The sequence below is a fragment of the Patagioenas fasciata genome, chromosome 8, assembly GCF_037038585.1.
Source record: "Patagioenas fasciata isolate bPatFas1 chromosome 8, bPatFas1.hap1, whole genome shotgun sequence".
In the NCBI taxonomy this organism is placed as follows: domain Eukaryota; kingdom Metazoa; phylum Chordata; class Aves; order Columbiformes; family Columbidae; genus Patagioenas; species Patagioenas fasciata.
In genome coordinates this window covers 26,616,527-26,643,326 of record NC_092527.1, presented here as the reverse complement: position 1 = coordinate 26,643,326, position 26,800 = coordinate 26,616,527, and the positions used below count along the sequence as shown (strand labels likewise).

The 26,800-nt window shown below is 39.8% G+C and overlaps 1 protein-coding gene and 1 long non-coding RNA gene across 9 annotated transcripts in view; one reads left to right on the top strand and one right to left on the bottom strand.

Moving 5' to 3' along the window:
- Positions 1 to 26,800, top strand: part of BLNK (B cell linker) — a 101,481-nt gene that overhangs the window by 37,883 nt on the left and 36,798 nt on the right. For 2 of the 8 annotated variants that reach the window (XM_065843732.2, XM_065843730.2), the window contains exon 1: positions 15,193 to 15,328. The exons of the other annotated variants lie outside the window; for them this stretch is intronic. In XM_065843732.2, coding sequence (XP_065699804.1) covers positions 15,282 to 15,328 — 47 coding nt within the window. In that variant the 5' untranslated portion in view covers positions 15,193 to 15,281. Of the gene's footprint in view, positions 1 to 15,192; positions 15,329 to 26,800 lie in introns of those variants that run through there. 8 annotated transcript variants of the gene reach the window in all.
- LOC139828561 (uncharacterized) lies at positions 649 to 14,979 on the bottom strand. Its single transcript, XR_011740315.1, has 2 exons — positions 14,862 to 14,979; positions 649 to 1,086 (listed from the first exon to the last, which is right to left on the bottom strand). It is a non-coding gene; the product is annotated as an uncharacterized lncRNA (long non-coding RNA).

The window sequence follows — 26,800 nt, the reverse complement described above, 5'->3', positions numbered from 1 at the left end:
TTTGATTTCTTGCTCCTATATTTTTATTTCAGTGGATTGCTTTGCCTAACCAAAGACAAATCCTAATAAAAATGCTAATAAAATCAATGAGACTTCTATGAGAATTAGACTGTTTGCTTTAGAGATAATAAGGAATTTTGTTGTCTCTTTAAGCAAGATGCAGCAGTACAGAAATCTTGTGATGATTTGCATTTGGACTTCCCCCACGACAGAGAAAGCTCCAAGCTGAAAAAGCAAAAGTGGTTGATGACTTCTTCTCCAATACTTAGCAAGCAGGAAAGGTTTTCCCCTCTCCTGGGGATATACCATAATGGATTTTTAATTACCCTATATCCTTTAAATACTAGTGCTTACTCAAGTTGAATATTTTATGCCTAAATATGTAGATTTAGTTCCTTGCTTTCCTTAGCTTTATGTAGCTTAAATGCCACTTTTAAAATCTACATTTATTCCCAAAACTGGAAAAGGCCCAGGCTGGAAACTCAGAAGATACCTCTCCATACAGTGACCTCCCAATAAAAATGATACCCAAGAGAGACCAAAAGAGTTTTTTAGTACATAGCCACTCTACTGTCACTGAAAATACTACAGGATACTTCCTTGGTAGCTATATACACTAAAAAAAAAAAAAAAAAAAAGGTATCTGAATTTAAATTTGAATCACATTTTTATTTACTAATTTTTAGCATAGAAAGGCTGTGACAAAAGTATATTCAGGCATCAAATATTTACATAGGCAGCTGCTGCCAGCTGATTAGAATTAAATCTGGATATTCTCATGTTCACAGGAGAATCTAGGAAATATTTGCTCAGCAAAGCAACACCATCTTGCCTCCTTTTACAGCAGCAGAGAATATTACACTCCTGCAGCAGAAAGAGGGCAACAGACACTTGCATTATAGCAGTTTCTCTTCCATCCTGCTGTGAGTAATAGGAACTTTTGCAATGACACCGGTTACTTGAGAAGGAGGAAAAAACCCCTCACAGCTCGGGAGTATCTTGTGTTTCATGCTCTTCTAGAAAGGTCACTTCTGCTCTCATGACTAGACTGCTGTCTTGAAACCCAAGCCAGGAAAAACTGGTATTCTGAAAAAAAAAAAAAAAAAAACACAACCTTAAGTGTTTTGCTAAAACTTAACAATGAAAGAATGGTAAGATCACAGCATTAAAAGCCTTGTGGCACCACTATAGACCTCATGGATTTGAACTCGAGACCACAGTTTAATCACAGCACCTTGCCCATCTCAGCTCCCCAGTTCAGGTCAAGAGAAACACCTAGTCAGACAAACAGACACATTCCAATCCTGCGAATCTATAACGGAGCATTTTTCTTAGCCGTAAGGAAATCCAATCCAATATTCCAATGAAGCTTTACCACATTTTTGAGATTTGCCAAAAAGAATTGTGATAGTCCATCTTAGCAAAATGCACTGTCCAATATTTCAGTCCAGTAACACTCCATACTTTTCCATAGATGAACGGCAAGTTTGTATGTTATGCATTGATTTATGTTGAAAATAATAGATAAAGAAGATTGTACAAGGGAGAAACTATTTCTGTATTTCACATTCTCCTACAACTGCAACCACAGAGAAGACATTTTCAAACAGTACTCTTTCTAGGATGGACATGGAGATGCAAGCTGGAATTACATTAGTGGTGTCCTAGTTGGGATGAAAACCAAACCTTATATAGAAGCCATTCCAGCTAGCAATGTGTTCAGCTGAAGAGCAATGTGTATCACCTTATGTGCGGTCCTGTGTTGTGCAGCTATTAGATCATGACTGACTCATCTTCTGTCAGCCCACCATCTGCCTATAGTTCACATTTAAGACAAACTCAGAGATGCAGTAGTAAGGCAACAGCCTTACCTGCCTTGCTACATCCCTTAAATTTTTAAATTAAGAATATTTAAAGCAAACGTAACATCTAAGAAGCCCCTACTTCAGTAGGCTTTCTCACTAAAAAATTTCTTCAGCTGCAGTTGTATAAAGATACTAAATATATTTGACAGAAAATAAACATTACAAGCCTGTCTTTGTTACAAAAAATAAAGATGTAGCTAGACACTACAGTTGACAGAGCTTTACAGAGAAAACACACACCTGTACAGAAGAATCATTGAAGTCATAAGTGACTGTAAATAAAACAGCAATACAATCTTTGAAAATGATACTACAAATAGTAGCAATACAGCGCTCTCAAAAGTTGAAAATATACAAAGTATACAAGTTTGTATTTTCTGATCAAGTCCTGATATCCAGATATTTTCTGGGGTCTTTCTTCTTTCCAAATAGCAATGGCAGCAGTTCAGATGATACCATGCTGCAGTATTGCAGCTGTGGTTAGAGTGGAAACTAACTTGGCAATGTTTCAGTTCTTGTGGTTCTGTGGGCTATATTCCTGCGCCTGGGCTGAGCAGAAAGACTATACAACAAAAGGCATTTTCTTTTCATGTACTACTGTTAGACTCAGTTATCACTATTGCCATGATGAGGAATGCCTCAGGGTTACAGATATATTGTCAGAGTTGGAGGGGTCTTTCTGTTTTAAGGAAAATTGCATCCAGAAAATCCAAAGAAATAAAAGAGTTTTGTCCTTTTTTCCATCTGTTCTTACTGAAAATAATCCCATTCTCAAGCAGTTGAAATACCAGTTGATATTATCTAGAGGTCACCAAAGAACTGATAGGATATGAAGATGTCAGAAGAAATACCAATTTTTCTGCCCAATACCCTTGATGCCTGCAATGACAAACAGCTGCTAGTTGTGTGAATATCTTCCATAGTACATTTTATCCTCCCTGTCCCAGTTAAGAAAATACAGAAGCACACAGGTTGCAGTCATAGCTGGCTCATGTCTGTATAGGTAATATATAAATCACTACAATCCTAGAACTGTCTCCAGAGTCTCCTCCTCTTCTTCAGTCCCATAATTTTCCATTACTCTCTGTTCTGGAGCCTGTTCAGGGAAACTTATAAAAAAGAAAATTTTAGAATTATTCAACCCTGTTCAATCTCCTTCCATGGTGCCCTCCCATGCCCAGCCATCTATAGAATGCCATATTGGAGGCAGGTAACAGTATAATTTCAGAAGTGTTTCTTCAATATTGGAAACATTTTGCTCATTTTTATGGATTTTAAGCACGTTAAATCACAGACTCTTTTTTATAAGTGTGACAGACTAGTGTTAAATAATACTAGATGTCTATTAGCCCTCTTTGAAGAGCAAGAGTGGATCCACCTCTGAGAAAAAAGCATATGCTGGTCCAGCTGTAGGGAGAGACAGATCTGTAACAATCAGCTTAATCTCAGTAAATTTTAGTGAAAGTAGAAAAATGTATCTTTGTGAGTGCTCTAGACCAGCTTAAATAGCAATAGAATAGGAGTTGCAGAGTAACTCTGGTTGGGTACCAAAAATCAAAGAAACAAATGATAGGTCACCTTTTTAAGACACAGACCCAAATGACCTGCTTATGTTTGTACACAAAGCCAGAAGGAGAACCTGAGATGGAAGCTGCTGTCCAAATCACAAACCAGTTCTTCATCATCGTATGTCTGGCTAGGATCGTCTTTCTCCACCCTGTCAGTTGATGTGCTTTCCTTTTCTCTATTACATGGCCATACTCAGACCACAGAGAAGAGGCTGTTGTAGTTTCGATTCACTGGTCTTCCCTTTTAGAAAATCATATTTGGTAATCAGAAAGTGCTGCACCTGGGACTCAAAACTCAGAAGAAAATAACTTCTGGCTCATTCAAGCAGTGAAGTGTGAAGGACTATTAATTTATAATCACATTTAAGCAGAATTCCACATGTTCCCCAGCTCAAGTACACACTGGGCAGAAACACAGAGCAGATGTCTTGGCTCCAGACTGGAGTCCTCTCAGTTTTTGAAAGAAATACAGTATTTAATTTACAGCATGCTATCAACACATATTTATGCTCTCTATAGGTCAGACATTTAGATCTTCTCACTTTAGATGAGTCTCTCTGAAAAACAGTGAAGACATAACCTCTTTTTCCTGTTGTATAAGTATGCAGAGCTTCATTCATTAGTTCGTATGTTTGTGCTGTGATGGCAGGTGGTCTATGGAGTATTATCTAAAATAATGAAGCAAAGTATTAAACTTTTACACTCACACTTTCTTGAATTCAGAAATAATAACAGGTAAACAGTTGAGATCAGATACTAAGCCAAAACTACAGTGCTTAAAAATCCAGTCAGCTAGATAAGCAGGGTAGAGAAGCTACAAGATGAGCTGCAAGGAGAAGTGAGCGGACTGTGGCAGGAGGGCCTGTTGCAGCTGCAAGCCAGACAGTTGGGGCTGTAGCAACCAGTCACTTGAAACAGCTTCAGGAGAGGCTGTTCAGTGCAGCTGGTCTGGCAAAAGATGAAGTACAGTCGGTAGAAATGCCACAGCGTCCTTTGTGCAACAGACTTGAAGACCTGAAACCCAACAACGTGCACAGCTACAGGTGGTAACCCATAGAACTAATAAATTTGCCAAAAATATATACTTCAAAGATTTGGCCCAAACAAACACAGAAATTGCATTCAGTGTGCAAATAAATGCCTCTTTGCTAGCACCTTCTTCATAAACTCCCTTTCCTGGAGCAATATTAATTGTCAGGAATATAGAACGACCTTAGTAACCCCACGGACACTGGCATGATGGTCCTTGTCATACCTACATGACAGAAGGCATTAAGACTCAACAACACATAATTCAGAGAATCAGAGAGTCTCTCTGGATGGATCATCTGTCACTTACCTAAATACAGAAAGTATCATAATAGACATATTTATGCAATTAAGATTCACAGGCAACCTCCATGCTGGCTTTCTCTAATTTCAGTGCTTCAGAGCATCTCTACCTTTGCAGGGGTTGCAGCGGTTGCAGTGTAGGGACTGAGGAGCTAGTACCAAGCCCAGGAGATGCTCAGCTGCCAGAAGCAGAAAAGTTGCACTACTGGATGCTGCATGTGATGTGAAATGCCTTGTCTCAAGGTGCAGCTCCCTTACATCTTGTTCCAGAGACTGCTTAGTTGTCACCACCTCTGGCACCATGCTCCACGCTCCACCACACAGTGTAAGCACACTTTGACTTTACAGTCCTGATGTTTGTTTACAATTCATAGAAGTAAAATTCAGATATGCTCTGAATTCTTGAAGAGATGAGGTGTTTTCACATCAGACTATGGCCAATCTCTTGCCACATAAACAGCAATTTGTGCAGCTTCCCTGCTGCATCTTACAATTTAGGACTACTCAGATCATCTCTCACAGGTTATTTTATCAAGTTTCTGGAGGCCAGAGGGATGAAAGGACATTTTCCAGAGTAGAGAAGCAGTTCAGTCTCCCTGCCCAAAGCTGTCTGGATCTGGCTTGAGACTGCTGTCAAAAATTATAATGGAACAGTATTGCCCACATCTGCTTTAAAAAATATTTTATTCTTCCACAAACCATGCCTGATTTTTCCAAGTCTGACAATGTCGTTCTGTTCTTAATAGTCAAGGGTTCTGAGGGTGAGAAAAAAGAGATTTTACATACTTTATAGTTTTTATACCAGTTTTCCTGTTTTCTATTCTCTTTCACCCACTGCCATCACACATTTTAGGTACTCTCCAATGATATCCTTGACAGAGCATTAAGTCTCAGTTTCTTCTTCACAATTCTGGCACTTCAGTTTCCTCAGACACCTGCTACCACAGCTCTGTCATTTCTCCTACTTAGTTCCTCACTGCCCAGTTTCATGGCTTTTTATTGTTTTACAAAGCTCTCAGAATATAGACAATAACCTAAAAATATCTTACCATACATTTCATGAAAGTAATCAGATCCTTTTCTAAATCCCTGATCTGGCTGATAGAATTAATTATTTTTATCAGTATATTTCTTCCTTATCTCATTCCTCTGATTTCAAGCAATAATATTCTGAAGAAATACAAGGGGATGTAAGGCATATCCATGCTTTTGCTTTAATGAATAGATAATACAGTTCAAGATCATAGAAGTAAATGGATTGTTTCTGTTGCTTGAAATGTCAGCATGAACTTTCAGCTATATTCCTTTTAGATTACTGGCACAAACTATGTTTAAGAAATTATTCATAACTAAATGGTTTTTGTCCACACATAGCCCACAAATAAACAATTTAAATATACTCTGGAAAAAATTCTGAAGTCAAATATTTTATGTCATCATTTTGTCTTTTTAAAGAAACAGAAGTATGATACACATACACAGTCTTACAGGCATTCTCTGCTAGCTAATCCCTTTCCAGGGATTTATTGAAAACTACAGATAAAACCAAAATTTCAACCATTTCAGCTTTTAACCAAAAGCAGTACTAAACATGTATAATATACCTGTACCACATTGGTATTTAATTGGTTTTTAGCTTAAAAAAAAAAAAAAAGGCAGCTCTAAGAAGTCACTGAAAAATAACAGATGTGGCTAATGTCAGATCACAGAGCAGAGCCCTTACAGGTGATGTCTTTCCAGCAACACTTATCTATTATCATCAAGATTAATATAGTATCAGATCCTCTGTTAACCACAATGAATAATAGGAATAAATTATTCAGGTCCAGAACCAGCCTAAATAAAAGCCAACATGTTTATACCTATTGTGTACCTTGCAGAGTCCACAGGATGGAATACCACCAGTTTCTAGGACAGCCCCACTTTCTGTACAGATATGAAGCATTGTTCATTCACAAACAATGCACCGAGAACATTTTGCAATGCAGCCCAGTGGTGTAGCTCCAGCAAATACCTGAGCAGGCATAGAAATTATTCTATACCAAGGTCAACATTTTGCTCCTTTATTACTGCATTTCTTTCTACTCTAATATTCCTGAGTATTGACTTTAATTAAAGCAAAGCAATCACGGGACAATCAAAGGTCTAATTTGTATGACATGCGTGACATAGGCCTGCATCAGGTCAATAGGGAAGAAGATAAGAATGAGTAAATTGGGCTGGGTGGGTGCCTCCGTATGTACATGTATGAGCAGAACATCACTCACTGAGCTGGTACTGTGCTGAAACAAACAAATTTACTTGGTGAACTTTGATTCAGGGAAGTGTTGGCGGCATCAGTTCCACAAGGAATAATAATAGAAATCTATAATTTCTTTAGAAGCTCATGATACTTTGGAGAGTCTTTTTCATAAAAGGAGAAATTCTCCCATGAACAGAATGAACATGAACAGAGTGATGCTCAGTAGGCACATGCAGAAATTAATGCTTCTCCTCCCACATCCTCCTCTGCCCCATGCAAATCTCATTCTCAGTGCCAGGGCCAAATAACCCATTCTGCTAAGCGCTTCCACTAAGGCCTCTTGGGTACCCTCCAGGGCAAATCCACACCCCAAATAGGAGGACAGACAGGGAAGAAAACTTCTCCAAGAATGAATCCAGTTGCAGCAAGAGATGAGGAGAAAGGAGAACAGGATGTACAAGCCCCAGAGAAACATCAGAAACAAGAGTGGTTTGCCAGTCTGCAAAGAAGCGTGTGCCACCGCACCCTCCCTTCTTGTGGTTGGGATCAGACCGGTAGATTAAAGCTGGCCAGTTACGAGTATCTCCATTGCAGTCACTTTTAACTGCTGGAAGGGGATAAGATTTGCAGACCAAGCAGCAACGCTATTCTTCAGAGTTAACCTGGCTGTCAGTTGGCTCCAACACAGGTCACTGCCTCCAAGGCAATTTGACCTCAAACACTTTTAGTTTAACATTAAATAATCATTCTGTCTGAAGGAGCAAATTTTATGTTTCTGTGTGCATGTGGAACAGATGACAGTAAAACTGAAAAGCAGAAGTGCAGCTTTGTACACAGTGGGTTTGTCCCCAGAGAAATAAAACACATCTTCTCAGCAGGTGCTAAAATGAGTTTGCTCAGGAGACTCTTAATGAGAAAATCCTATTGAATTTACTGACTTCACGTCTTTGCCTATTCTGCAGTACATACTGCCTGTTTCCTCCAGTGAGCACAAAGACAAACCCAAATCCCATTCAATTAGAGTTGCATTTTCAAATGCATCTTCTACTTCTATTACTATGCAAACAACTTTAAATATGCCATTTTGTAAGTATGGCATTTCATATCCAAAGTGACAACAGATTAAAGCTTTAGGATTTCTAAAACAATTGCGAGGAGTCTTCCAAAATTAACACTGTGGCATTGAGCCACTTGACCCACAGTGAGGAAAATAAAACTTCTGAAAGTTAATATTCTTTAAAAATACTTGTGACAGAAATGTATCTTCTCTCATCTACTAAGACACAACTAAATGCCCACATGCAACTTTTCTTGTACAAGTAGTGTTTTCTAGTTTAAAATGGTTTATATGCATCCTGGACATGGAAAAATCCATTCAAATAGACAAGTTAACTAGAGGCTGAGATCAATGCTTGGAAAAAAACAGAGATGTATTATTATGCAGTGTTTCACCTGTTTATAGCAACCAGTAAGTAGTAAATACGGAGAACATAATGAGAAGTTATGTTCCATAAACTCATGGTTTCCAAATACCGGCTATGGAACACTGAATGGTAAGTTATGTAGGCAGTGTTTCAACTGAACTAGAAACTGGGGGGAAACAAAACTATATCTAAATTGGCATAGTTTTAAACAATAGAGTTTGAGTGCCCTTCTAGCCTGGAACCAAGTCACACAAATTTGCATTCAGATCCATATGATCAAGCACAAAACCGTCACAGGCAGCATGTGACAGTCTAGTGTTGACCTTCTATTTCCCTTCCACTCTTCATGCCCACAGCATATTCCTGGCATGCCTTCCTACAGATGTTTTAAAAGCAGAAGAGATCAAATCTATACAAATTCAAAATAGCAGGCAAAAATAAAACCTGCAACATGGCTACAGATTCCAGTTCAGATTCAGGTGGTATGAATTTAGGCTGGTTTCCCATTCCAGTGTAGGTGGTATTAATTTTGGCTATGTTCACTAAACTTCCACAGCCTTGAGAAACAGAACTGTTGCAATTGTTTAGTGACATTCATGTGAGCACAGACTGAGCAAGCCAACTTCCTGCTAGTGACCGACCACATTTACTTTCATTTCCCAAAGGAAAAGCCAAGCAGAAGTACACAAAACTGTCTTTTAAAGAGTAAAATATGCAGCATATAGTGGTTTCCCAGATTGCCTAGAAGTGGAAGTCAAAATGAACAAATATATTTGGCAAGACAGGTCGTACACGAAATTCATTTGAAGAATTCTTTCCTATAAAGAACAGTTGCATCCTTGCATCATCAGGACTTCTAAGAAAATCTTTGGCATGATCTTCTCTATTAATGTTGAAGACAAAATTTTACTAATTGAGAAAGGGTTAAGAAATGGGTTTTCTGGCATGCCTGAGAGAAAAAGTAAGTCTTACATGGTCACGTGATGAAGAAAATTGAAACCAGGTTATCAAACCGATTGCTTACTTCAAATCAGGTTTCTCAGCTGTTTTATATACATTGAAAGCACTAGACTGTATCTATGAGCATTAATGTAATCTGTAAAAAATAGCTTCCTCTTGAAATAGTCATGCATAGTTCATTGAGATCCTTTGATGCAGCACTGTCTCCTCAAAGCACTAAAAATAAAAATAATAATTAAAACAATTTACTGTAAAATGATGTTTTAAACTCATCTATTTGAAGGTTTTTTATTTACCTTCTTATTGTTAAATTTGTATGCAACATGATACAATTAATAATTCTCCTAGAAGTTCAGAAATGGCTACTTATAGCCAAGGATGTACATATACACTGGCTTGGACTTTTCACACTCCCTCCTGCAGCGTGATTGCCCAACTGTCCTGCGGGCCACATCTCCGACCTGGGACGCATTCCTAGAGTTTCCTGTCATGAGGAGGCTGTGGGCAGATGCTGTTGCATCACTGAGCCTCACCCCTTCATGGAGTCCAGAGGTGGTTTTGGCTGACAACAAACAGGCCCCTATGTTCCCCAGGCTAAACATAGTCATAATCTGTAATCCACATTAAGACAACGACATGAATAATCTCCATAAAAAAGGTGTTAGCATCAAAGCTTACGAATTTAAAAGGAAGATGTGTACAGCTGATATTTTATATAATATTTAACATTGTAATATGAATATTAGTGATATTAGTAGCTTCAGCAGAAATCCCTGACAAAGTCCAAAATCATCATACAAACCATGCACTGGAAGGCATTAAACTAGAGAGCATTAATTTCAGTGGAAATCAGAAAAAGCTGTCATCAGAGGAGTCAGAGAGAAACTGTCAACAAGACCATGTCAGTGATAGCAGTCAAACTCTGGATTTTGCCTAATGTTTTCTCTACAATTATTGTCTCTGTATGAAGATGCTTATTCTGACCTAGGAACACCATTTATCAAGGACTAAAATGCTTCAGGCAAGTCTTCCAAACCCTTGTTTCTGTGCTAGGGGAGTTTTCTAGCTACTCAGCAAAGCAAAGTCAGACCACAAATGATCTGAACAATAGAGTATAGGAAACTGGAGACCTGAGCAAACAAGAAATATCTTGCAATTCACAGAAAATTTTGACCAAATGAAGGTAGGATACTCACAGTCTCGGATGGAGTTTGTTCCATCAAGTCTTGTTTTGACCATGCCTCAATAACCTAACGGCTCTTAAATAGTAACCAGAACACATCACCAGAGAGAGTCAGCAAACAGAAATAGCAGAGGAGGTAAAAAAGAATTTTAGTTTCTCAGCATACAAGATAAATAAGTTGTCTTTTAAAATCTTTTTATTTATGAGCATAAACAGAGAATTACACAGTCATATTGGGAGAGGATCAGAGAGACAAAGCCAGACTAAGCCACAACACTTGCAGTGATGAGCCAATGATGTTGAAACAGTGACATTTAGAAAATTTGTCCAAGCATTTAGAAGGTCTTTTACAAATTTTCAACGGCATTTTGAGCATCCAAAAAAAAAAAAAAAAAAAAGTGTGCATGTTCTGTGAACCATCCTGCCAAAATGATTTACTGGCAAATCCTGCATTACCTGTGTTAAGTGATGGTGCCAGGAATTTAGCCTGTATCTTTTGTAGCCACACACAGAAAAATAAAGTTACCAGCTATCTACATCATCACAAAAATGGCACAGTTCATGTGAATGCAAATTCTTAAACATTAGATAAAAAAATACCATTTAGATAAAGGACTTGAATGATCATGCTCCAGAAAACCAGTACTGTGGGAAAACCTCTGCAAAAACCTCATCCAAGACAGCAAGATACATTCTTCTGGGACACTGCTATGTCTGCACCCCTGCAACCTGTTCCTCACCTCAGCTAGGCAGCACAGGTTGGTCCAGGCTGCCAGACCATGTCTCTGCAGGCAGCAACACTTGCAGGTGGGTGGCCATGCCTCTCCCAGTGTCCCTGCTGGCCCTAGATGTGCCAGGGAGCAGGGAGGTGGTGCAAGCATGCCTCGAAACAAATCCCTCTCTGCCAAGAATGGCACTTGGGGCTGAGGAGGAAGGTTTCACATGAACCATCACTATGGTCAAGATGCTACCCACATGGTAAAAGAAACCCCAATTCCTCTTTGGCATTCTCCAAATGAGCATATTAGGTCAAAGAGGCACAGTTGCTGGGGTTACAGCTACAAAAATAACCTGACATTATGTTCATTGCATGGCTCAAACCTGCCACTGCCTCCAGGCCCTCCCAGGGCTCCTGAAGGGGAAGGCAGGGTGTTTCCTGGAGTGGGGGTTATGGAGGTCCTGCCCCCCTCTCCTGACAGCATTCCCAGAGACACTATTTTGGGGCAATGAGTAACACTGGAGAGATGGAGGAACTGCTGCTGCTCTCTTGCTCTGTCCCTGGTGCGAGTCTGCAGGGCTCTCCTTGTCAGCTGCAAACTTGTCAGTGGTTTGCTCCTCTCTGTATTGACTACACAAAAACCCTCTTGAACATGGACAGGATCAGTCCAAACATGGGCCAGAAGTTTGGAATCTGAAACCACCTCCTGAGAAAATGAAGAGGCCTAGGGCTGTTTGAAGGGGCTTGAATGTGTTCTTTATTTAAGGATTTTCTCTAGTGGTTGTCCTATCTTGTAGCATCCAAACAGGCTTTCTCAACACCAGGATAGATGGGCAGATAGGCTGATTTGGAGGCAGATCAGAAAGGCCCAAGCAGGCTGTAGTCATTTTTTGGTGAGGCTACACTGTTCAGATCCAGATGGTTTTGATGCACATACACATTTAAAATGGGGAAGAGGAAGAATTTCACTGTAAATAGAAAGGCTTCATTTGACATTTGTGGGAGGGTGGCTTTCTTCTCTTAATTACAGGACTTTGCACTTGACTCGCTACTGGTTTCCTAAGAAGAGCATATTCCAAAGTGGCCAGGAGAAAACACTCTCTTAGATGGCTTGGGTTTAAGATTAACTTAGGATACTGGGTCCTGTACGTGCTCGTTGAGGATGAAGGAACTAATTTATTCTTTGTCCATGTTCTGCATGAGCAAAGAGAGCCAGCATAGCCCACATCACTGGGTACCTGTGACTGCTGCTAATTCTGGGCCAGGGCTCTTTTCTCCCCAAGTAAAAATCCCAGTGTCAGTATGTCTTGTTAGGAGGGGATAAAAAGGGAATTAAGATATGGTCCATGCAAGCATTCAGAGGCCCAACGCTGTGAGGACAAGTATTTACCTCCTTTCGCTGTACTGCCTTCCAGACAGGTGAAAACAAGCCTGGATGAAGTAGTAGGAAAGGGTGTGTGTGGGGAGGTTGCCTACAAACCTCTTGCAGATATTAAAGTAAAGCAAGGCTGTGTATTGGGCCATGTGTGTGCACAGAAGAGGGAAACAGGCTGAGGTCTCATGGGAGATGCCACAAAATCTCATGAACAACTCTTGTGCAATGGAGACTTTCTTAGGAGTAACTTGTTGACAGCAGTACTGGTCTAAGCAGTCACACACCCTCTTCCTCCCACCCTGTGCTGCACCCTCACAAACATCTGTGCACCAAAAAAGAAAAAAAAAAAAAAAAAAAAGAAAAAAAAATTGTGAGGGAACTTTAAAGCCCCCTTTTTTGTGACTTTTTGCCAGATCACTCCCCAGTCTGCTTTAGTCCACAGCTACACAAACAAGTCGGCCAGCAGATTACAGGGATGAGAGATGCTGCATGAGCCACACTGTCACCAAGCCCTGAGCACAGGGGACGTGGGGACTGCCCTGAGCATGAGGCAGCAGCAGCAGCTCCTTCCCAGCCAGCAGCAGTGAGATGACAGCGCTGCAAGGACAGGCATGAAAGCCCTCTGCACCAGGCTCTGCAGAGCATTCAAACTAAACCTGTGAACTGTTGAGTCAGGAAGAAACCAGGCGAAACCAGTATGACAGTGAAAATCACAGGCTGCCACCAAAGATCTCCAAGGGAAACGGTCTGGGATTTCTGTGAAAGTCAGGCAAAAGGCACTTGTTGTGTAATAGAAATCACTGCATGAGCCTACTGAGCAAATTCTGTATTCTGATATATGTTTAGATATAGCAGGAAGATTATATAAACAAAAAGTAAAGTGACACTGCAATGTATATATACCCACTTCTTCATAATGCCAGTGTTAACTCCAACTAATTCAAAATTGATTGAATTTTCAAAATAACTTTCAGGGAGCAAACTTGCAAAGGTGTCCAGCTCACAACTAGACACAATGCAGGGTAGAATTCCAGATATTTGTGTAATAAATGACATCCAACATTATATGTTATTCCTTAAATTCCATAAACTTTATAAGATACCCCAAAAGGGGCAATTTTTTCACTATGGACCCTCCCTAGGGAAATACTGTATGCAAATATCCAGTGATTTGAAAGCTCAAATATCAAAAATGTCAGCCAGGTCAAGATCAGCACAATGCTGTTATCAAAGACAAAAATCTCATGGCAAACTGTTTCCTCACGGTCATCTGCACTAACAAGGAAAGTCTGTTTTGCCAATACATTTTCACAAGAAAAAAACTATAGTCAGTACAATCTGTGGACGACACACATCCATGTGAAAATCCACTCTAAGTGGCATGAGAATCCCCTCAAGAAAAAACTTTGGGTGTCCTCATAATATCTTGCACTTATCAAAACATTAACATGATACAGACGCACATTTTTTTTAAAAGAAAGAATAAGTTTAGAAGCCTTAGCTTCTAAACTAAGCTGCAGACAGACGAAAGATACAGAGAGAGAGTGAGAAGAGTCATCCTTCAAAGGTGCAGAATTCAAATTAATCAGCACTTCAGGATAAAGGCTGAACACAAAGATCTGCTTACATTGGCCCTCAGAAACAACCAGCTGCCTACAAAGTTCATCTTTAAGGAGAAAAAAATGGCTGAGCCCAAGACTAAGCAAAAAAAAAAAAAAATCCCAGGCTGAGGGATATCAGAGCCATAAAACACGAATCAGCTACCTACATCTTGGGTGGGAACTGCCAAGTGTCCCTAAAAGGATCAGAGTTTGCTTGTCTTAGTTTAAGAAACAGGGTGAGAAAATGTGTTGGGTTTGGGGGTGGGGGTGTTTGGTTGGTTTTGTTTCTGTTTTTCTCCCCTGATGGTTATATTCAGAACGCTAGAGATAACAAGATGATTTTCTCTAGTTTTGCTGGAGAACTTCTGGGAAGTGAAAAGTCCCCCCAGCAGCATGTTACTACTTGACACATCTTCCTTAGGAAGTGGAGAGGAGCAGGGAGGAGAACGAGAAAGCAGCAAAGTGTCTGCACCAGTACCCGTACCCTGGGAAGTCACCTGGGGCTGGATGCACAACAGAGGGGGATTACCTGCTCCTGCAGCTTACGTAGACCCAGCCCCCGTAACACCCGGGACTCCGAACTGCTGGCTCACCTTCCTCTAAGGCCAAGCCAGCGCTTCCCTGAGGCACTCCGAAAGGTCTGAAGGGAGGAGCGGATTAGTGAGGACTCGCGTTTGCTTCCAAAAGCTCCACCTGGGCGTCCGGTTCCGCCGCCACCTGTGCGCGTCGCCGGACGGGGCGGAGGCGGACGGCGGGGCCGGGCCGGGCGCCCCGAGCACCGGTCCCTCCTCTGCTAGTGCCTGCGGGTAGGACGAAGCGAGGCTTCAACAGCCGGTCACGGCAGCGGCCGCGATTTAACCCAGCGGAGGCTTATCTTGTCGGATAAGTTTCTGCTGTGCTCCGGCCTCAGGAGGGAGCAGAGCCAAGCCGAGCTGAGCTCGGCAGGAGGAAGCAGCCGCACCGGCAGGTGCTTGGTCGGGACAAGCGCGACGTATCCCGGTGCAGCGTAGAGCATGGACAGGCTGAACAAGCTGGCTGTGCCGGCCGGAGAGAAGTTGAGGTAGGGGCTGGTCCCGTCTCGGCCGCGAGTGGGGAGCGGGGCAGTGCGGGGACTCTTGCGGGCGCGGAGATCGGCGGGGTCCGGGCGGGAGCGGTGACAGGGAGCCGCTTCCCACACTGGAGTTGGGGAGCACTGGGAAACCCTGAGGCACGGGGAAGATGACAGAAGTTTTAGGGTAAAGCGAAGGACAGGGTACAGGGAAGTGCGGAAGGTAAACACAGGTCTCGAGCAATTAATCGCGCACGGATTTCAAAGGAAAATGTGTCTGTTTGATTTGCAGTGAAAAGAAGACTATTTTTTAAGTATTTGTTTTCAAAGCTTTGACTCATGAAGATGTATGAGCCTTATGCAAATTAGAAACATTTAATTAATTTCTGAATAGTTTAATCAGTGTCCTACGAAAATGGCTTTTACAGTTAAGTTCTGTAATATTTCCTAATCTTCAAAAGAACTGGTGGAATAGAGGGTACTTGAAAACGGGAAATGTTCCTAAGTGAAGGAGAACAATGTTAAATACAGGGTTTGAGAAGAGAAAAAGGAGAAGCTGACCATTACTAAAGTATTTTTAGTGTGACTCAACTAGTGTGCTGGTGGAGTTGGCAATTCAAGACTCTTTCATTGTGACTTTCTTTCTTCCTGAATAGTTAAAAGAAGTCCTGTTTCAAATTAGCGTGGAAACTTTTTCTTACCCTAAAAAATAAGAATGAAATAGTGAAAAATATTTTTTTCTTAAAATAAGTCATACTTAAGCACTTGATATTAATTTATAAACCATTCTCAATTCTTCCTCTCCCCAGAAGCCTTCATGCAAATCAGAATAATCCCTTGTAAAGCTAATTTTGATGGAATGGCATTTCTTGATATCTTTGCTTTCCACACTGTTGAAATACTGGGGGGAGGGGGGCGGGGGGGAATGTGGGGTGCGTATTTGAAGAGCTGCAGTCACCCTTATATTCCTTGGTCAGGTGTGCCTAATAAAAGCCTAGCAGACTGCATCCTACAGCCCAGGCACAAACTCTGTCGAAGGATCAATGGACAGGGGGAAGAAGACAGTGAATTTCCTGTGTCCAATTGATCACTTTAAATAGTCTAAAATACTCTAAATTATGTCAGGACTCAATGTTGGTCTGAACTAGGTACCTCAAGATAATAAGCTGAGTGAGACGATGGAAAGCTTGATGCCATCAGTACAGTTACTGGTGCATAAAGAAATAAAATACTTACTCTACTGTGATAAAATTGTAGCTGGGATGCATTTTCTGCACTTTTGCAAACAATTAAAGCAGGATTACTTTCAAGGCTACAGGGGAGGATTTACATGTGAGGGTTATAGTGATCCACAACTTGTGAACTGATTCAAAAGCCCTAAACCAGAACAGCAACCATCACACTCCTGCTGCATCTTTATCGCTGCCTGACTCTCTTCATCTAGTCTTAAGTTCTAATGTTGTTTCAGAGTAACAAAGAGGAGAGCGTAGATCTGCTTTCCTGTATTATCTCTAAGTACTTTTTCTCTCTCCCTTATGGCTAGTTCACTGCTAGTTGTGCAGGGACCACATGAGCACACATTTCTCCAACATGAATGTTCTCGCTGCATGCGTGCTTCGATTTGAGCATGTTAAAATGCTTCCTTAGACAGAAACCTGGATACTTGGCTACATGATCATACTACAATATCAGGATTTTTTAAAGTTAGGGCAGAACTTTCCATGTGTACATATTGATAGAATAAATTTAGCAGAGATGGTCAAATACAGGAGGAGATCAGCATTACATGGTGGCAGCCATTTCTTCTTTGAAACAGCCAAATACCCGCTTGCGCTACGTGAGTTGTTGACGGCGCAGCTGACTTCCTAATATAGCCTCCATCTGCACGGCTGACACGTAGATGCTTCAGAGTTTGCACTGAATCTTACATGAATGAAATAGTTATGTTAAAAACCCACCTTCCTCCACATGCCAAGATGCAATGCCAAGAAATATTCCTAGCAAGCATAGTTTCAACTGGTGTAATTATAGTTCACATTTTTCTAAAGAGATGTTTCTTAAAATTTCTGCTTTGTAGCAGCAAAAATTAAAGTAGCATTGCTGTTGAGTCAGTGTTTGAGTAGAGCTTTTGATTTTTTTTTTTTTTTCTTTTAAGCATAGACCTGAAAAACTAGATATTATGTGGTTTTGTTCAGCTCATCTATTCTCCATGGGTATATTTCAGCCTACTAGACCTAGCTTTTAGTTGCATTAAGAAGTCTTATGTCAGATCTGCATTCTTAGCATATTCGATTTGTTTGTTTATTGAAACAGTAAGAACTGTAAGTGTTCTTATGTGCACTTTTAACTGTCTTGTTGTCATATGGACGTTGTTTCCAGTTGTCACTCAATGAGCTTTAATATCAGTTGGATAGGAATGCTAGAACTTCATGAAACTCCAGTATTATTTTTATATAGTGTTCGTTATAAGGTACACACAGTATTATAGAAGTATTCCCTCAGTTTACATTGTGTGTTCTAATTGCTTCCATATAGTCAAGAAATATTAATTCCAAAGTTTGGTTATTTATCATGAGATAAATTAATTTGTGGTGCATCCAAATAATTTGGTACTTTGAATGGTTTTCTAAAGTGTGGAACAAATACATGAGCAGCAATAGCCATGCTGCTGTTGTAGGCTCTACTGTGCCTTGATTTCAGCCTAAACTTCTGAAAAAAAAAATTATGCTACAAATGTGTACATAAATAGATGCACTCATAATTGGTGATGGCAGGCAGTGAAGGTAACAGAACGTTAGCAACTCAAAAAATACAGGACTAAACTTGCAGATTCTTTTGTGGTTCAGTTTCCTTAGACTGTGAGCCTATGATTTCTGGTATTTAAATAATTTCCAGCTACTATAGATGACTGTTATAGCATTTCTTCAGACTTGCTGTATTTTTTTATTATGACCACACACCTTAATAATGACCCTGTGCTCGTAGCTGTCTTTAGTTGTGTATCACACAGTCCTTTTCAAAAGCATCATTACCATCACCACTGCAGTGACAGGGAAACTGTGGTATGAACCAGAAGCATACCACATGCTTTCACTTGCCTAAGGTCATGCAGTCAACAACTTCCATATTGCAAACAGACTTTTCCAAGAGCACATTTTCATGTTCATTTCAGATTACTTCATTAATTTACACCAGTTCTTCCCCAGCCCCTTCCCTCCCCCAAAAAACCTTAAAACCCATATCTCCAACCATAACTCTCAAATGAAAAGCAAGTGAAAAAAGCAACTGACTTTGCTTCTCAGGTTGGACAAGTGCATTGATCTATTTGCAATATTTTGTTTTAACATCGCTTGCTAAACAGGAAGATTTACATTGCGATTCTATTAAAATCAAGAGGAGTTTCTTTAGGACCTGGACGTCCATTAGTTGTCTATCCAATTTGAAGGTATTAATGGTCTTCACTAATTTTCTACTGATAGAGACAGCCTGACTGTGACTACTAGATCTTTTCTTTACCAGAGGACTTTTAGTACCATTTTCTCTTGAAATTCTTAATTGATTTGGGAATAAAATGATATTTAACTGTAAACTGATCCCTATAATAAAACTTCCTATTCCTAGTAGGTAATATTTACCTTTCGAGAAAATGAATGGGGAATATCTGAACATTAGTTTTGCACTGAAAGAAAATATATTATTACAGTAGTTCTACTAATTCCTGTTAATAGTGAATATTAGCAAGACAAATTTTAACATAGTTTATTGCATCAATGGATGGGAACAAAACAAAAGAACAAAAATTAACTCAAGCAGGAAAGAAAATGGAGTTTGAAAGTAACTTAGAGAATGTTCCGTGAGACAGAACGGGGCACCAAAGTCCACATTCAACTTTAACATCTTTTCCCCTTTTTAGCCATACAAACTTCAGAGGAAAGTCTATGCAGTGTCCAGTTCCTTGTACACTACGCAGTGGTATAAAGGCCCAAATCAGTACTGTTCTGCATATGAGGTTTTTCTAGACCAACCCGTTCTAGTTGTTCATCGCTGTCCCCTCTTCACAAGTCATGGCCCCATGCCTTCTCCTCTTCTACCTACTCTGTTCTCTTTGTAGCAAAAGCCTCCCCTGCCTCTGCCCTCATACCGTAAGGGCATAATAGCCATTAAGGTCCTATGGTTCACCACCCATTGCCACCTCCAGCAGCCTTCTGTCTCAGCCTCCAGCTTCTCCTGACAACTTTGCACTGTGCAGTACGCTTTCTCATGGTAGTAGCTTTTGTGGCACACCCGCATTTTAGCTCAACAAAATGTAGACTGAATGCAAAGTCACATTAAATCACAGTGCTAACTGTATGCAGTCTTTGAAGTTGAATTTCGCAGGCACAGGAGGAAAGGAGGTCACCAGTTCCATTGCTGATGAGCACAAACAAAACTTCTTTCTATAGGATTGTTAGGTCTTGTTTGTCAAAGCATGGGATTGTGATTAGATGATGAAGCTCTCTAATCTTTATTTCCTCTAGCTTTCTGTTAGTTTAGACAGGTCATGAATCTGTTTCACCTCTGGACTTTGGAATGGAATGAGATACGAAATGCAAACTTCCCCAAATATCACTGTAAAAATCCCTTTTTTCACCCCCTGTGTGACTTCCTCAGTCAAATCCTCCAGTTGCTTCTCCCACTGCCCTTGCTTTGGTGGAGCATCACCTCCACTCAATCTATATTTGTCCTCCTTTCTTCTGCACAAGCATTTCATTATAAGAATCCCTTTAAAGTCAAAAAATGTGAAACACCACAAACCACTATTTTTTTTCCTAAACCTAAATTGCTGCATAGTAAATTATACTCATACAGAATTTCCTGCTTATGACGCTGTTTATAGAAAAGTGTGTTTAAGTGTGACAGTGATCAACTTATGTTCTAAATGAAATGTGGACAAAATGATGCGATATAAGGTTGAACTATAGTGAAGAACCATCGTTGAATCTCTGTATATATAGGTAACAGTGTAAGAGTATAGTCTGTTCACAAGATCAGCTGTGCTTATATAGTACCTGTAGTTCCATTTTACTTGTGCTGGCAAAATTGTTCAGTCACTGGCATAGCTTATTCCAGCCTCATATGCACACTCTTCCAAATAAAATTAGGCCTTCTAGTGATATTGTAGTTTTGCCAAAATAACTGCCCATAGAGGCATTTGCCAACTATAGCAATCACAAATGAATGTTAGTTTATTTGGCAAAAGCTAGCAGTGTGTATTGGATCTAAAGATTTGGCTTTTAAAAAAAAAAATCAAGTAATAAATGACCAATTGCCAAACAAACAATTTGATTTGCCATGGAAAAAATAAAATAATTCCAAAAAATTTGGCATAATAATTTTTCAGCATTTTTCAGAAAACTATAGCACAGACAGCTGTGCTAGATACCAAAATTTGTGACCCACTCTTTGATGTATTTAATGGAAATGCCACAAAACCACTGCTTTCGTAGGTATGCATACAACTGCAGGAATCAGTTAAAAGTCATTTTTAGCCATCTTCACTTGTGCAGAGGATTTATAAGTCCCTGATCATCAGAAAAGAATATATCTGCTCACTATGTAGTTTTTTTTCTAATACATTTTATGTGGTTTTAAATGGTTGCTGCATTAGAGGGCTGATTTTAGTTTTATGTAACTTCTTTCATAGTCCAAGTACCCTGAAGCATGTTACAATATGATAGATAAGCAAATATCTCTTTTAGAAAGCCCCTATCGCTGGTTTTATGTGCTCAGCAGCGAATTTGAAAACTGATGGAAAAGAATGGGTGAAAGTGACAGTATTTTCTCATGTGGCTGTATGGAACTATCTGAGATATTTGGTAGACTGTAGAGGGCTTTACATGCTGTGTAAATAAGTTTTTGTGACAGCTGTAGTAAATGACTGAGGTGTAAGAGAAGCTTTGAAATTCTTTTAGCATCTTTATTCCTAATCTGTTAGTATATACATTTTGAACAAGTTAACTTTCTGGACATGAAATGCTAGAGGTTTGCAAACTGAATGTAAATTATATGCTACACAGTAAATACTTGAGAAAGAAATAAAATAATACATCCTTAGGCAATGATATGAAAAAGATGAGCATATATTTTTCAACGTTAATGCAAGGCCAAATGGGTGAAGTAGCCTATTAATACAAGTTGCTATACTATAAGGCTAAATGAGTCCTTCATGTCTCAAAACATAGACACTTTAGGCTTCTCTGAAAGAAGCACAGAGGCAGCTAAGTGCTATTGAAGCTGTACTTACATGGCCAGCTTAACCTGGCGTAGGTCTGAGCTGCTGCCAAAAGAGCAGATCCCTTTCTTCGACACTTCCAATACACTGCACGCCCTGCCTCTCATCTCTGCCTCACTGGCACTGGGCTTCCCATGACCATGTGATAAAGCTGGATCTGATCCTGCTCATATCTAAATTGGCAAAAGAAAAAAGAAGTTAGTTTCCCAGCTGGAAGTTCCATGATTCATCATAGCTGGGTAAGCACTGAGGGCAGAGAGTAGCAGAACTTCCCATTTTCAATGGCAGCCCATGTGGGTTCCATTAAAGTGGCCATGTGACCCTAGTGACCAAAACACTTCTCTAAAGTTGTAACGAAATTTAATAGACTTCAGTACAAAACAAACAAAATGGATAGATCTGTGAGTAGCCTCTACTAGATCCCTGCCAGTGCCGCCCCACGTCTATGGTAGATTTAATGCTTCTGTAGCTTGAGCAAAAACACTTTCAGTCCAAGTACAGCAGTATTTGCCAGTCTTCATCAGATGTGTCAGAAATGTGTCATTATCCTGTACCCCTATAATTTTGGTTCTAAATAGATGGTAAAATCACTTCAGCTAAAGGGAATTTGATGCTAAAGGCATTAGGTTTAATAATTCATTATAAATGTAATGCTAAAGGTGTAAAATACAACATTGCAAACTTTGCTATAAGCTTTACAGGACTCAAGCAAAAATATGCAGAGGAAAACAGTTGTTTCACTTCAGTTGCTAATGGGTAAGAAAAAAAAAAAAAAGAAAGTCATAACAAAAGAAAAGAGTTATGCTTTAGAGTGCAACAGGAGAGAGTTCCTGTCTCCTTCCAGCTTGGGCATTCCTGTAAAGAAACTGCCTGAGAGAGGGAAAAGTTCTATCAGATAATGGAAAAGGAAGTACTGGGCCATAAAAGACAGTTTAAAAACCATGCTGAAAATCCACCAATGGGTTTTTTCCCTTTACTTTTATCCATGCTGGGCAAGTATGAACAGATCAATAATGCAGTACTTTTTTAAGAAAAACTTTGACTCTACAAAAAAGCAATTTAAATTTATGAAAATCCTAAAATTATTGATTCTCTTCACTCTTTACATCTACTCGGTGTTTCTAGAACCTATACACATACAAGCTACTATCTTAGAGATTGGTGAATATTGGGCAGTGTTAAGACATCTGGGATTATGTTGTCTGTGGGAGTAGGCTAACTGGAGCATTTCAAGTTTACTGCCATATCTAGAAGCTTTGGTCTGTTTTATCTGGCTGGCAGAGCACTATTTGGTAGGGCAAATGCAGACCATTGTGCATATAAATGCACTTTAGTTTAAGAGGAAGAGTTAAGAGGTTGTTTAGAAAAGCCTCCCTTTCCTCTAGTACACACAGCACCTTGACTTGAAACTGTTGCACCCACGAAGTTTTCCAGCCCATGGAAAAATCACCCAAATTTTTTTAATCCTTTCACAGTTTGTGAATTTACTGGATTAAAATCACTATATTAGAAAAGTATTCTGGTTGCAATTTTAAATGACACGAAGACACTGATGAAGATTGCACTCAGGTCATGAAGTGAATTTATTAATTTCATTTCAGTGCTTGTGTGCCCAGGTTAGCAGGACCTTAATACAAAATTTAAGTACTTAACAAACTTTAGGGTAGTTGAAGTTAGACATGTGCTTAAACATCTGGCTAGACCTTGGTCAAGCCCATTACATAGTTAGACACAGACTTTTTCAGTGTCCTTTGATAGGTGACTAGAACTATAATGGCAGATTTGAAATTTGTGAAAGAGGAGGAAAAACAAAAGTACTCACTCTAGAACACCAAATCAAAATTAAGCCTTCATCTTTGTGTACAATCCACTAAGTTCTCTTACTTTTTCATTCACTTGCATGTCAATTATGTGCCTGTAGTAGTCTTTCAATCTACATGCCTGCATAAATGGCAGAAGTGTTCTCTCACCTTCCAGAAAATGCTTCTAGAATTGTGACTAAAAGTAATGCTACCACTGACAGGTGATAATGTTCTGGGTCCATACCACATCTTGTCTTTATTTACTTCCCTACAATGACTTTGTGGTTCCTCTTTTGGTGAAATATAAAAACCACTTTACTCTTACATTTCTGTCCTTGCTCTCCTTCACCTACCAGGCGGGTACTAGTCCTTCAGGGAGGTACAGCGCTCAGTTTTAACTGGAACTGTATTTTACAGTAATCTAATGTGTTTAGTTCCCTTCTGCTGCTTGCAAACCTTTCAGAAAAAAAATGAGTAAACCTTGTGAATGCAGCTTCTGTGTGGGTTTTTTGTTTGTTTTGTTTTGTTTGCTTTTTAATGCGTCAGCTCATATGCAGACATCTAGTGCATAGAAGGGATCAGTTAACCAAAAATACTCGGAACAGAGCTTGTCAGTTGCAGAACAGAAAATATCTCTTAACTTTTCGTGTAAAGAAGTGACGTGCAATGCTCACTTGACATATTAAAATAGCTAATCATTTTCTGTACTACTTACTGTATCACTATTATTCAGTCAGGATAAAGGGGAGAGCAAGCTGGATAAGAGAGGTGTCCATACCTGAAATGCCTTCAGCTGTTATTAAGTATCAACACTTTTGACAAAACTAAGTTATTTATAGTTATTTCCTCTTGTGCTTCTCAAGAACACAGCAGAAGACAATTAGTTGTTCCTTCTTCCTTTCAGATAGGTGTCTGTAATTGACTTTTCCCCATGAGCAAGCCTCTTCCAACTTTTCTTCACAGCTTTGAGATAGCTTTACAGATAAAGATCAAAGGCTCAGTGCCTCAAACTGAGGGTTTGGTGTCACAGGTTAGCACCTCCAGCTCCAGATGTCTTTCTCTCCCATCATGAAAGGCATTGCAGGGGGTGAGCTGCGATAAGCCCCCAGAGTAGATGAGGGACAGTAACACCCTATACTAGACCAGCGGCAACTAAAGCACTTTATCTGATTGCATCTCAAGAATTAAGCTATATTTTATGCATTATGCATACGTAACAGCCATTGAAAACCCCAACTCCAACCCAGCCAGTTGATGCTGGCCCATGTTTCCCTGCAAAGGAATTCCACCCTCACTGTTCCAGATAGCATAGGATATAGGGGTGTGTGCATGGGGACACGTGAAGCACTGAAGGAGGCCTAACAAGAGGAATTAGATGCTTTCTGGTTTGGGGAATTTTCATTTGCTTTCTACTGAGCAATTAGAAGGGAGGCAGAAGGGGTTGGAGTTATGTTATACAATTCATTGGGTTGTTTTAGATGCACGAAACTGGCAAGTAATACAAAAATACATCTTATGAACAACACTCGCCCAGTTCACTGAGATCCATGTTCTACAAAGACTGTGTCAGGAGCACTGTATTAATGGAAGCCTGTTGTAAGAAATGTGGCACTTTTCTTGTTCATTAATTTAGCTTGAGAAGACAGTTCGAGATAAGAGCTTCAACCTTTTCAAAGTCTCAAGTGGTATTTCTACAAATCTCCTTCTAGGTGAGCAGGTCGTGTCCTCTTCCCCAACCCCCGAAGAAAACAGGAGATTTCCCCTTTGTCCAGAAAAAAATAACACTTAATTTGATCACCTGCACACCTGTTTATAAAACTAGGGGGTAATAGAAACACAAAATAAAGACCAGCTGGGGAGAAGGTGGTGACATAATTGTGCTGTGAGAAGCAGTAAAGGCAGATGCTGGGCAGTTCTTTCTAAAGTTTCATGTTTTAATGTGTTTTTTTCAAATGTCAGAGGTAGCTGTAGTGGTTTTTAACTTTCTGCTCTTTAGGTTTTGGGATTTATCTCCTAATAGCTTAGTGGTTATTCTCCAAATTCCATTACACTCTTGCTTGCTTTCTGCTTGCTTTTTTATGATTCTTTTCTGTAAAACTTAATAGCTGAAGCAGGTGGAGTGTTTTGGGGGATGTTTCTGTTTGAAGTCTATATCTGTACCTCCTAAATCCTATTCTAGGTTTCCAGTGCTAAGCATTTGAATTTGAATTTGCTTGAAAACCAAGAAGCAATTATTTTTTGGTTTTACGTGATCTGTGATGCTGTCTTTCTCAAGACAAAAATGAGACCTTCTAGACACACAACTACAGAATGCCCTGGCGGTGATAAAGATGTACTCAAAAAGGTATAAGAAATGAAAGTGGAGTGCAAACTGGTTCATTTACAGTGTGGTGATTTTTTAAAAATTATTATTACTATTTTGAAACCAATTCAATCTCATCAGTTAAGATCTAACTGACATTAGGAGGAGGAGAAGGAATAGGCAGGTCACTTAATGCTGAATGTATCAATATTGCTTGCAAAACTTCCATTTCAGACCTGTTTGAGTATATCCTATTCAAAATTCTGCCCTTTTTTAACTAACGAAACTGGTTTGTGAGTGCAGGTGGAGATTTTTCAAGCGGCACAACAGATAATTCAGACAGTCCTGTTAGCACCGGAAATTCTAATCCTCCGGATAAACACAAATAAGTACGCTTGTAATACAGAAAACTTCCTGTGATTCATTTAAAACCGGTTTTTGTTTTGCCACCACTCCCTACTGATGCTGCAGTCAGCCCTGTTTTCAGAAAAGGTACCAGCACCACTCCCAGCTGCAAACGCACACATCTGTGCACATAGCCAGATGTGCTGCAGCAACTGTGCTCAGTGCTCCCGCCCCAGAGACCACGTAGTACATTCGTACAGCAAAGGGGTGTCACTTGCTATGGGCTGTTACCACGTGTTGTAGGCAGCTGTACAGCTAAAATATTGACAGTGTGGTCACTGAAGGTCCAAAGTCCTGGATTCGCTGTGCACAAGTAGGTGAACCTGCTGTTCATGCACACAGGAGGAGCAGAGGGAGGCCACAGAGGAGCCATTCCTACTGACTGCTCTGAGCCATGATATACATATTTACATAATATATATTTGTAAATGTCTTCACAGATTTAGAATAAGGATAAATACAATTTCTCAAAAATTAATCTAAGTAGTGGGAGAATTCCTTATTACACGAATCTGCCTGAAATTAAGACAGACTCCTTTTTCAAGTCTGGGACTCCGTACCTCACCTCACATCTGAGTCAGAACCTTATTACATACTGTATTATTCTTCATAGCTATATTTTTCTCTTTTAAAATAATATTTTAATTGGGAAAGCTGTTGTGGGATAGCTTGTGTGCAAAAGAGCCCAAATCTTCCAGGTGACG